This window comes from Mycteria americana, chromosome 12, assembly GCF_035582795.1.
Source record: "Mycteria americana isolate JAX WOST 10 ecotype Jacksonville Zoo and Gardens chromosome 12, USCA_MyAme_1.0, whole genome shotgun sequence".
Lineage (NCBI taxonomy): Eukaryota > Metazoa > Chordata > Aves > Ciconiiformes > Ciconiidae > Mycteria > Mycteria americana.
Window position 1 is genome coordinate 3,325,785 of NC_134376.1, and position 10,390 is coordinate 3,336,174.

Genomic DNA, 10,390 nt, shown 5'->3' on the forward strand with positions numbered 1-10,390 from the left:
TAAAACCAGATAGTGACCATGAATTGTTCCCCGATGCCTCTTTCGGGGACGGTCACCTGGACATACAGGTACCAAACCCCCAAGCTCCCAGAGCTGGGTCCTCGGCCCAAACCTGGCCATGACCAACTGCACAGAGAAGAGGCTTAACATCGCCCGGCGTCAGTGTTCCTGCTGATTGAATCTCTGCAGCGTTAAGCAATTTCCACCAGGCTGTCTGCGACAGTTGCGTTGTTTAAGATCGGAAGTGAAAAGCACCGGGTAAATGCAAGTCATTATTATTTAATTGGATCGATTTCTAGTTTGCATTTTTAATGACAATTCAGTCGCGTCCATTTGTGAGCCAGACTCTGCCCCACCGCTCTCCGTTTCAGCAAAACCACAGCCCGCAGAGACGGCAGCGCTGCGTCGGTCTGGGCTTGCCCGGAGCCGCTTCGGCAGCCTTTGAGGAGCGGGGATCAAACGAGGGTTACAAACCACCGTGCTGAGGAAGGGGCAGAGGAAACCATCACAAAGTGACTTGAAGAGCCTTCAGATGGTCTCAGCTTCCAGGTCAAATCTCAGATGGCGTCGATCTGAAATTCTCTTTGTCAGGCTGGGGAGAAAAAAAAAAGCATTAAAAAAACCCAACCCCAACGAAATCTGAACCCATCCCCAGTGCAATTAGATAAAACCTTTAATCTGTCGGTGTTGTGAGATCATACAGGTTGCGTGAATACTAAAAAGCATTTGATATTTGTACAAGCTTTCTTAGGATGAATAATTAAATTTACTTTATCCATTAAACCTTCCCTATTAAGCTTTACATACGTGGCTGTGTTTTAATGGCTGGGGCCAATCTCATCTTCCATACAAGGGGCATAATTAGACGTTTTAGTGCAGCCTGCTGGAGCCTGAGCACCAGCAGCACGGTCTGAGGGGCTGAACTCTCCGTGTCTTTTTATTTTTAAGCAGCTCAACACGTCTATCTGCTGCAGTCCTGTTGGGGCCCTGGAACTCAAGCTCACGCCAGGTGGGTGCTCGATCCTCTTGCAGCAAAACGGTGTTAACGTAGGCAGCCTTGCTTCGCCCACGACGGGTTTTAGCCCTTTCAGCGGGGCCAGCCCCGGTGCGAGCTCTCTGTGGAGGCTGGGAGGGTGCAGAGGGGTTGCTCCGGGCTGAGGGACGTGCAGCGGCCCAGACGTACTCCCTGGTTCGACGCTGATGCACGCAGCAATGTCCCCAGGAGGGTTTCATACCCAGGTTGGGGCTGTGACCAGGCTGGGCTGCTCCTCGTGCCAGGACCCTTTGCTTGTGTTCGCTCACGGTCAAGGTTGGGGTTTTTTTCCAGCTGTGGCCATTGGACTATTCAGTGAAAAAAAAAAAAAAAAAAGATCTGTTCATGGGGAAAGAGAAAATACCAGCAACCCTCATTATGTCACACCACGGGAAAGAAACCAGATTAATTATTTGAATATTTGATTGAAATCCCCTGGAGCAGCTTATTTTTGATTCTGCTTTGCCCCACTCAGAGGCACAAGCTGCCGAAGGCCCGTGGCAACGTCTCCAGGGTTTGCCGCTGATGCACAAGCAGAGAGCAGCTCTCCCACCCGAGTCCTGCCCCGAAAACGCAGCCACCGCCGGGGCAGGTAGCTGTCGAGCAGGAGGGCTCCGTGTCCGGCGAAGGAAGGAGCTCACTTCCCCTCTCCTCCTCTCCCCGGGGCCTGATTATTGCTCTTATTCCTTACGCCCTGATTGAATCCGATGGCCCCGCTGGGAACCAGCTTCTCCAGTCCTCCTCGCCCTCTCCCCCTTCCTGCCTGCATATTAATTTATTCTGACTGGCTCAGACTGAGGCACTAATTAATTCTCCTCATTAAAAAAAAAAAAATCTCACAAATGGTAACAAGTTCCAATACAAATTAATTCTTCATAGAAGACCAGGCGTTTCACAGCTCGTTGGCAGCCACACCTCCCGTACCCGGCGGTGCCCTGCCCGGCGCAGGGCTGGCGGCCACACGGGCAAGGACCTGTCAGAGCCGGACCCCAACCTGCTAAATTACCCAGCGTGGCGAGGGGAGCAGAATACTGAATATTGCGGCGTCTGCTTTGGCTTTTTGCCCTGCTTTTCTGCTCGGGGGGGATATTGGTAAAACATGCGTGGGCTGAGGATGGAGCGAGTCTCCTCGGGTTCACACCCGGCCTGGGTTACAAAGCGCAGTGTGTGTCCCCGTCCCGGCAAAGCTCCCTCCCCGCTGTGCCCAGGGTGACAGGGACCCTCCTGGTGCAGCCACAACCCCTTGGGTCTCATTTCCCGGCTGGCTCGCAGCGGTCAGACACGTACCGCAAAAGTTCGCCCCGCCTATCTTTGCCCAACTACCTTCCCACCAAAATAAATCTCTGGGTAAGTATATTCAGCAAGAATTACAGCAAGAATACCCTTCTCTGATATGCCGTTTGGTGTTATGAGAACATCCTCCTTCCATGCCGTTTGCTTTGAGCAGCAGGTGGGAAGAGCGCTGAGCACAGAAGCAAAAGGCTGTTAAGACAAAGGGCAGGGAAGCTCTCTGCAGCCTCCTCGCAGAGATAAAACGCAGGCAGGGCTGAGTCAGGCTGGCAATGTTGTGCAAACAGTCTAAAAATAAAACTGGTTTATTGCAGATTAATGACACCATAAAATGTATTTCACTGGCCATTTAGCAGGTGTTGATCGTAAATACTTGGGATTAAAAATAAACTTTTCTGCTGTGCCACTGTATTGTCATTTCTGTCTCACCCACCTTCCCCGAGCGCCTGTTGGAAGCCATGAATCAGCCCCGGGGCTGGTTTAATCATACTCGAAAATGTAATGGTGACAAAGTACCTGCTTTCTGGGTAGCTCCCTGCAGCACAAGACTTTTAAGCGCTCGCTCTCCCAGGCAGCAGCGAGCAGCAGCGCCCGGACCTGCCACTCGCATCAAGGCCTCTCCTACTGCTATTGCCATTACGCCGAAGGAGCCCAGAGATGGGGTGATGGGCAACGGGCATGGTACGAGGTACACACCACCGGCTGTATCGCCCTACGTCATGGGGCCAGTGCCGGACAGCTTCTCCCAGGAAAAGGAGAGCCTTTACCCTCTCCCCCGCTCCCGAGGGTTAGCTCAGCCCTCACCCACGCAAGTGCAGAGTCAATCCCTGTGGAAACAGACGGCGGCGGCACACAAACCCCTCCGAGAGCACCCCGGCCTCCCCAGGAGCCCATCGCCCCGGGAGCGAGGCAGCCTGTTTGGCTCCGGGCGTCAGGTCAAGGTACATCGGCTTGATTCAGAAACTCTTAGTGACAGAGCTCCAAGCAATTTGGATTTTTCCAACCCCTGGCTCTTTCTGGGAATGAAGAAAACATAATTCCCTTAGCTGTTTAACGTGCCTTGCGCTCGGAGGTCAGTGCTAAGGGGACACCGGTGCGCTCACTAGACCAGGAGTCGTTCTTCTCGAGCCGGGACCCGACGTGGGCACAGCATCTGCAAGAGATGGCAAGTCAGCGAGCAGCAGGCGAGTGCCCTTCCTCCCCGCAAGAACGGCTGCGGCCCCAAATGCCCCAGGGAGGCTTCCCGTTAGTCCCTTCACATATCACAGGGTCAGGGCAAGTCCGAGAGAAGAGGTGAATGTTTTACGTGGCCAAGAGAAATAGCAACATCGTTAAATAACAACCACGGAGTCCCCGCGATCCGTAAGTTTTCATTATGCTTGGAAATCAAACTCTCTGATGGATCATTAAGTTTTCCAGCAGGGTAAAAATGCTTCCTTGCTTGGGATTTCATTCTACTCACAAAGATTAAAAATGCAGCTAATTAGAACAAGACTGGCATGCAAGGGAGGAAAGAAAAAAAGGTCTCGTTATGACTGGGAGGGGACAGAGTCCTTCCACAAGCAAGTACAGATGACTCATAGCTGCTGAATAACCCTGCTGCCTTCCCTCTGTCAGGGGGAAGGTCTCCCAGTGCTGGTATTAACTCCTCCAGCAGCTGTATATCACTTGCCAGGCAGGGAAAAAAAAAAAAATCCTTAAATTGGCTCTGAGCTAGCTCTGAGGTAGCTGGTAGCCAAATAAAGTGTTAATTAAACAGCCTTGCTAGCTGCATCAGACAGCTGGTCGAGAATGGTTTTATTTCCCCCCGATAATTTTCAGTTCAAATGAATTATTTTCTCTGAAGCATTTCTGAGGGGCAGGGGAGAGAGGATAAAATTTCAGCCGTTGCCTCCCATCCCTCCTGCTTTTCTCCCATTCTTCTCTTGGCCAGATTTGTTTGCTGAATGTTAAAAAAAAAAACCCAAACCAAACAAACCAACCTCAAATAAAACCTGGAAAATCGAGTTGAAATAGGTATTGACAGAGAATACGTCTGTTGGAACACGGAAGGTATTGTTCAGCATGAAGTGTAATGGTGGTTTACTTACTTACACACCACCCCTTTCAACAGAAGAGGGGGTATCTTGGGGTGTCCCTTTGCCTTAAGGAAAGACACCTGCAATGAATAGTCCACTGTGTGGCACTGTAGAGAGCCAAAGCAGCAAAGCCATCTCCACCAGCTCTGCCAGAAGGGAGATAAAATGGAGCTAGCGGATGAGGACAAGGACCGAGGCGTTGTCCCAGCCGTGCTAGTGTGCACCTCTGCTCAGCCCATGTGTGAAAGGTCTCTGACTCGTTGCAACCACAGCACGGGAAACCCAAACAGAGGCCGAGCCGGGGCTTCCCTCATTCCTCCCATCCTTCCCCAGAGGGTCTGGCAGCAATCAAATGCCCCCCCGGATCGCTCTCAACGAGGGGAGCATTGTCTAGGATGCAGAAAGGAGGCGAAGGGATGAACCGCAGCAGATGGTGGCCGAGCCGCCGAGCCTCTGCAGCGCTGACATGTGCGTGGGCGGTGAAGCTTCCTGGCGTGAGTGGCGGCACGACCGCGGCCCAGCCGGGCCAGCACCGTCACGTCGTGGCCTCTGTGGGGAAACAGCAAGACCTGGTCAGCAGATTTCAGCAGTTTCAGCTCTGCAGAGCCTCAGCACGTTCATCTGCCTTGTTTACACACAAAAATTCACCCTAATTTTAATTAGAGCAGGCTAATTAAACCAGCACAATCCCATTTCCTCCCCTTCCCACAGCATGTGCAGCCGCATCCAGACAACGGCGTTATCGAGGCACGGCTTGCTGCCGTAAGGCCGGGGGAATCATCACCTCGCTGCGGGACGCTAAGGACCCGGCCGGCCTCTCCCTCTCCTCACACCAGCGTGGCTTGTGAGGGCAGCCCTCCGGAGACCACAAAATGCACCATTTCCCACCGATCCCAAATGCTTTTCCTCGCTGGAGAACACCTCGTGGCTCTGGCCCTCGCCCGGGAGCGGACGGAGCTGCTTCAGCCCAGCCGGCAGCAACATCTAGTGGCCATGTCCTCGGCGCCTGCTACCGGGACGAGGCCCCCGTTCCCTGGCTGCTCTTTAAAAAGAGCTTACTGGGGTTGATAGAGGCTAATATTAAAAAAAAAAAATCTAGAAAGTTCAAAATATGAGGTGGTATGAAGAATAAACAGGGAGAGCGGCCGGTGGGCCTCAGCCCCGGCCCCTCAGGCCTGGTGGGGCGGCCATGGGGGTGAGGGGGCTGCGGGGCCAGGCCGTGGTGAAGGGAGCAGCGCTGCCGGAGGCACGGCCCGCACCGGGGAGGGGGGGGGCTGCCCGCGTTTTGGGGCGATCCGCCCGCGTTCGGGAGGCGGGGAGCCCCCTCAGAGCGGGAGCTCCGCGAAGCGCCGTCCGCCCAGGAAGCGTGTCCCCGCCGCCGCGCCGTCCGTATCCATGGCAACGGCCGGAGCGCGGCCCCTAGCAACGGGGCAGGCCGCGCCCGGCGCCATGGCGGCCGCCGGCAGCCCCAGCGTCTTCCTGCTGGCGGTCAACGGGCAGATCGAGAGCGGGCAGGTGAGCGCGCCGCGACGGGCCGTGGGGGGGCCCCGCCGGCCCCCAGCGGGGCGGGGAGCCCGGTCCCCCGCGACACAGCCCGGCCTGGGCCGCAGCAGCGCGGCCCCAGTAACGCGGCCTTGCTTCGGTCCTCGGTCCCATAACGCAGCCCTGTCTCCGCCCGGGTGCCAGTAGGGCGGGCTGGGCCTCAGCCCCGACCCAAGTAACGCGGGCTGGCTCTTAGTCATGGTGGTGCAGGCTGCCCTCAGCCCAGTGACTCGGGCTGGCCCCCAGTCCCAGTAATTCCCCACCAAGACGGCCTCTCTCTCACACAGTTCCCCGGATTTGACGACCTCTACTGCAAGTTCTGCTTCGTCTACGGCCAAGACTGGGTTCCCACAGCGGTAAGGCCCCACTGTGCACCCCTGAAACCCAGCCTGCCCGCCAGGCCCCCCGGCAGCACGTCTGTAATGGGCTTAGTGCAGGCCCCTGGCTCACGCCACATTCTCCCCACAGGGCCTGGAGGAGGGCATCTCCCAGATCACCTCCAAGAGCGACGTTGCGCCCACCACGCTCGTCTGGAACTTCCCCATCGACATTACCTTCAAGAGCACCAACCCGTCTGGCTGTGAGTGCTGGGGGTGGTGGGATCCAGCTCGCAGACCAGGCACCCCTCTCACACCCGCTTCCTTCGCAGGGCCGCAGATTGTAGTGAGCGTCTACGGACCTGACTTCTTTGGAAACGATGTGGTCAGAGGTTATGGAGCTGTTCATGTTCCCTTCACACCCGGAAGGTGAGGTGACAACCTGTCTTTCAGGACTGAAATGGAGATTTTTTTTCCAGTTACTATGTTGTTTCAGAAACAAAAATGTTCCCATATCTCCTTACCGTGTCTTGTCCATTTGGTCCAAAGAGCGTGGATTTTCTAGCAGCAGCCCCTGGTTATCAAATAATTTTTGATAATCCTGTAGACAACTGTAAAGTCAAAACTGGCACGTAGAAAACCCAAGCATGAAGCACAGTACGTTACCTCCCCCCCATCACTCTCAGCACAGGCTAAGCTTTCATTCCCCCCACTGGAAATGGAGGAAGATACGCTCTTCCTATGCAAACAAACCCTTTCTTTGTGGGAGGGAAAGTATTACACTTTGAGATGTTCAGTGGCCTGATGTGTCTGAAATTCTGGTACCTTTATAAACATAAGAAGCCTTGCCAGTGCTTTTTGGTTCATTTCATAAGTTCTGTGCGTCTCATGTTTGTTTTAGGCATACAAGAACCATCGCTATGTTTGTTCCAGAGTCTACATCTAGGCTGCAGAAGTTTACAAGGTAATAATTAAAGACTTTTTTTTAAAGTCCTTCTTGCTCTTAGTCACAAAGGTATACCCAGCTGCTCACTGGTGCATATGTGTGAATACCGTGTATCATAACCAGATAGTTTTGAGTTCTGGAGGTAAAATCACATTTTTAGGTGTCTAGGCCTTTTGAAGAGCTTTCTTAAAACATGTGAACTACCTGCTTGCAGTAATGCTAGCTCGTCTTTTTTTCATCCTCATATTTGAAAACTGTTGGTTTGAAAAAGAACTCATTTCAGCAGAGCAGGCTGGTACGTGAGTTCTTGCACCGAGTGGCAGCTCAGCGTTCCACAGGTTGATTCACGTCAGTGATGTGACTTGCAGAGGCGCTACTTAGACTAATTTTACTGAGCATTGTAGTCATCGCTGGACTCTAAGGAGGTGTGCTGCAGTCCATCCCCAAATCTTACTGTAGCTAGGGACTTTTCTTGAAGGATAGCCACATTAAGAGCGACCTGGAAAGCAAAGGCAGAACATGGAAAAACAATTCCCAGTTCTACCTTTTTTTTCCATCTGCAATGCATTTGCTGTAACCTTTGTCATGTTTACACACACATCCCTTCTGAAGTAGCAGTCTATACACAGCAGCCAAGGGTATTAAGGTTTTTTCCTTCCACTGTATTGTTTAAGTAGAGTCTGAATGATCTGTGAGCCGACTGTTCGGTTGTGGATTGCCTGTACCAACAGAGCCTACCCTTGCGCAGAGCCAGCCCTGCGGTACTCAAGCGCTTTGGGTCAGAGTCAGTGTGGGAATCTCTGTGCCCAACAGCCAGGATTCAACTGATTTACTTTTCTTCTCTTCATGATACCCTTTTTGTAGAATCTACACTCTAATTTGTATACTTTTGTATTATGTGCACCTCTGATGTATTCAAAGTATCCAGGCCTCTCTGGTATTAATCCAAGCCTGGATTACTCTCTAGGAAATCAAGAGTAATCAGTTTCAAAAGCTTCTTTGTCATAGAAAGATTCTGTCTAGCCTAGAAATAACTTGGATTTAACATAATGTGTATGAACTTGGTTTCATTTTTTTTGCTAGAGGGACAAAACTTATCTTTGATCAAAGCAGATCAGCAATAAAGTAAATCAGTCTTCAAAACTCCCTGCTGCAAACAAAAGCTGGGAGTTTCATTAACCCCCCCTTTGTTTTTTTTAACATGTGTATAATGAACTGTATCAAATCTAAACACTGAATGTGAATGTATCCAATTAATTATTTTCTATTTTCTTCTCCAAGTTGGTTCACAGGGAGACGTCCAGAATTTACTGACCCCAAAGTGGTAGCGCAGGGAGAAGGAAGAGAAGGTAAGTCCCTGGGGGCTCCTGACTGCAGCCCTTGCATGACAGCAGGCTACAGCTTGGCCATCCATCTTCCGTGGATACAAAAGACTAGTTGTTCCTGCTGAGAACAGTCCTGCCTGGATATGTGAGGAGTTCAACAACTATGCAAAAACCTCTCTTCACCAGTTTTATTCACATCTTCTTTCTTCTAGTAACGAGGGTGCGATCTCAAGGCTTTGTGACCATTTCCTTCAACGTAGTGACCAAAGATATGAAGAAGTTGGGCTACGACGTGAGCCCGAGCGACATGCAGAACCCTTCTCTAGTGCCTGTTGCAGAAGGGATTCATAGGTATTGAACTCGGGCACGAGATGTTCAAAGGCTCACAGGGAAGTTAAACGCTTTGGGGCTTTTTGTGGCAAAGGGAAATGAGTATCTGACTAAACTGAGAAAATTTCACTGGAGACCGTTATTCCAAGAGAAATGCAAGCCCATGAGGCTTTGGAATAATTACCTAAGTATGATCCTTTCAGTAAGCATACAGGCTGAAGTATTATGTAAAGTAATGTCATCAGATAATATTTAGCATTTTTATGAGTAATATCAGACTATCTCAAAATAAGACCTGTAACAACATATTTTTTATAACAGCCTTTTGTACACTCTTTATATATTTAAAGAATAGGAAAGTTTATAGTTGTAGCGGTTTTCCTGTGTTTAAAACATCATTGCAAACCCAGTTCTTTTTACTAACTTTTTTTGTGGTAGAAATGGGAAATTGAAATTATTGCACCTTCCAAAAAGGAGGGAATATGGAAACGTTCCAGTGAAATGCACACGCGCTTCTCTGTGCCACGTGCTTCCCTCTACAAAAGCAACAGCAATTTTCTTTATAATCCCACATGGTCCTTTAGAGTTTGTGCAACTAATAAAATAGCTCATGCACTGTAGAAACAAACCTCTCCACATTTTTCAGTGAAACAACCTGGGCTTTTGCAGGGCTTTTTTTTTTTTGAGGCATTTAGAACAAGCTGATGACTCTTCCATTGCTAGATTTGTATTTCTACATCAAGCTTCAGGAAGAAGAAAAAAAAAAAAAGGACAGCAGTTTATTTTAGAGGAGTTAGAGAGACCATGGTGTTAAACATATCCTTGCTGCATGGTTTTGACTTCTGGTAGAACAAATTGCATTTCAAATGCAGATACTGACTAAAAAATAAGCTTTAGAGGAAGCTCTGCAAAGAGGGTTGAGTCTCAGTAAGCCAGCTATGTGTGCAGTCATAAGCAGTATTTAGCTCCAAAGCAGGTATTGGAGGCACTGTGCTGCACAGGAGAGTGGGGAGTAGCAGGAAGGACCTTCGCCTCCCTTCAGTAGGTCCCTCCAGCCTGTATGTTACACAGGTGGCTTTCCTTAGCTGGTTTTCTGATCAAAAGAAAGGCAGTGAAAAAGCAACAGTGTGATGTTCAAGTCTGCTATACTCAGGTTTTCTTTCCCATTGCGTAACCTCGGAGAAGGGCCGAAACGATGTTGGTTGTTACTAGTGTGCGACAGGAGCCCCAGCGCTGATGTGCTGCTCTCGGATGTCTGCAGCGTGAGGGCAGAGCTGGCCTCGGTCCGAGGAGCTTCTCCTCTGATGTCTTACCCTGGCCTTTCACTGAATCCCCCTCCAAGCTCATGTTAGTGCTGCTCTTTTAGGCTGAATAAACCCAGTTGTCTAAATATATTTGTTTGTCTTTCTACTGCTAGAGTTTTCATTTGTTTGCGCCAGAATGGATGTTCCTAAGTCCTAAAGCATCCAAGATCTGCTATTCTTACAGGTACAAAAGAGAAAGAAGCATATGCTACAAGGAAATTACTA

At 50.6% G+C, this 10,390-nt stretch overlaps 1 protein-coding gene across 1 annotated transcript; it reads left to right on the forward strand.

The window, feature by feature from the left end:
- The first annotated feature begins 5,803 nt into the window (after positions 1–5,803).
- B9D1 (B9 domain containing 1) lies at positions 5,804–9,757 on the forward strand. The gene is made up of 7 exons (XM_075515097.1): positions 5,804–5,916; positions 6,231–6,299; positions 6,412–6,523; positions 6,593–6,689; positions 7,162–7,224; positions 8,488–8,555; positions 8,744–9,757. The coding sequence occupies exons 1-7, from the start codon at positions 5,851–5,853 to the stop codon at positions 8,887–8,889; spliced, it is 621 nt and encodes a 206-aa protein (XP_075371212.1). The 5' UTR covers positions 5,804–5,850; the 3' UTR covers positions 8,890–9,757.
- Positions 9,758–10,390: the final 633 nt, after the last annotated feature.

Bases quoted from the DNA above. Each gene is read 5' to 3' on its own strand.
- B9D1 (XM_075515097.1), top strand. From the start codon at position 5,851: ATGGCGGCCGCCGGCAGCCCCAGCGTCTTCCTGCTGGCGGTCAACGGG. The intron at 6,690-7,161 runs GTGAGGTGACAA...TGTTTGTTTTAG, and splicing joins GTTCCCTTCACACCCGGAAG to GCATACAAGAACCATCGCTA. The intron at 7,225-8,487 runs GTAATAATTAAA...TTCTTCTCCAAG, and splicing joins AGGCTGCAGAAGTTTACAAG to TTGGTTCACAGGGAGACGTC.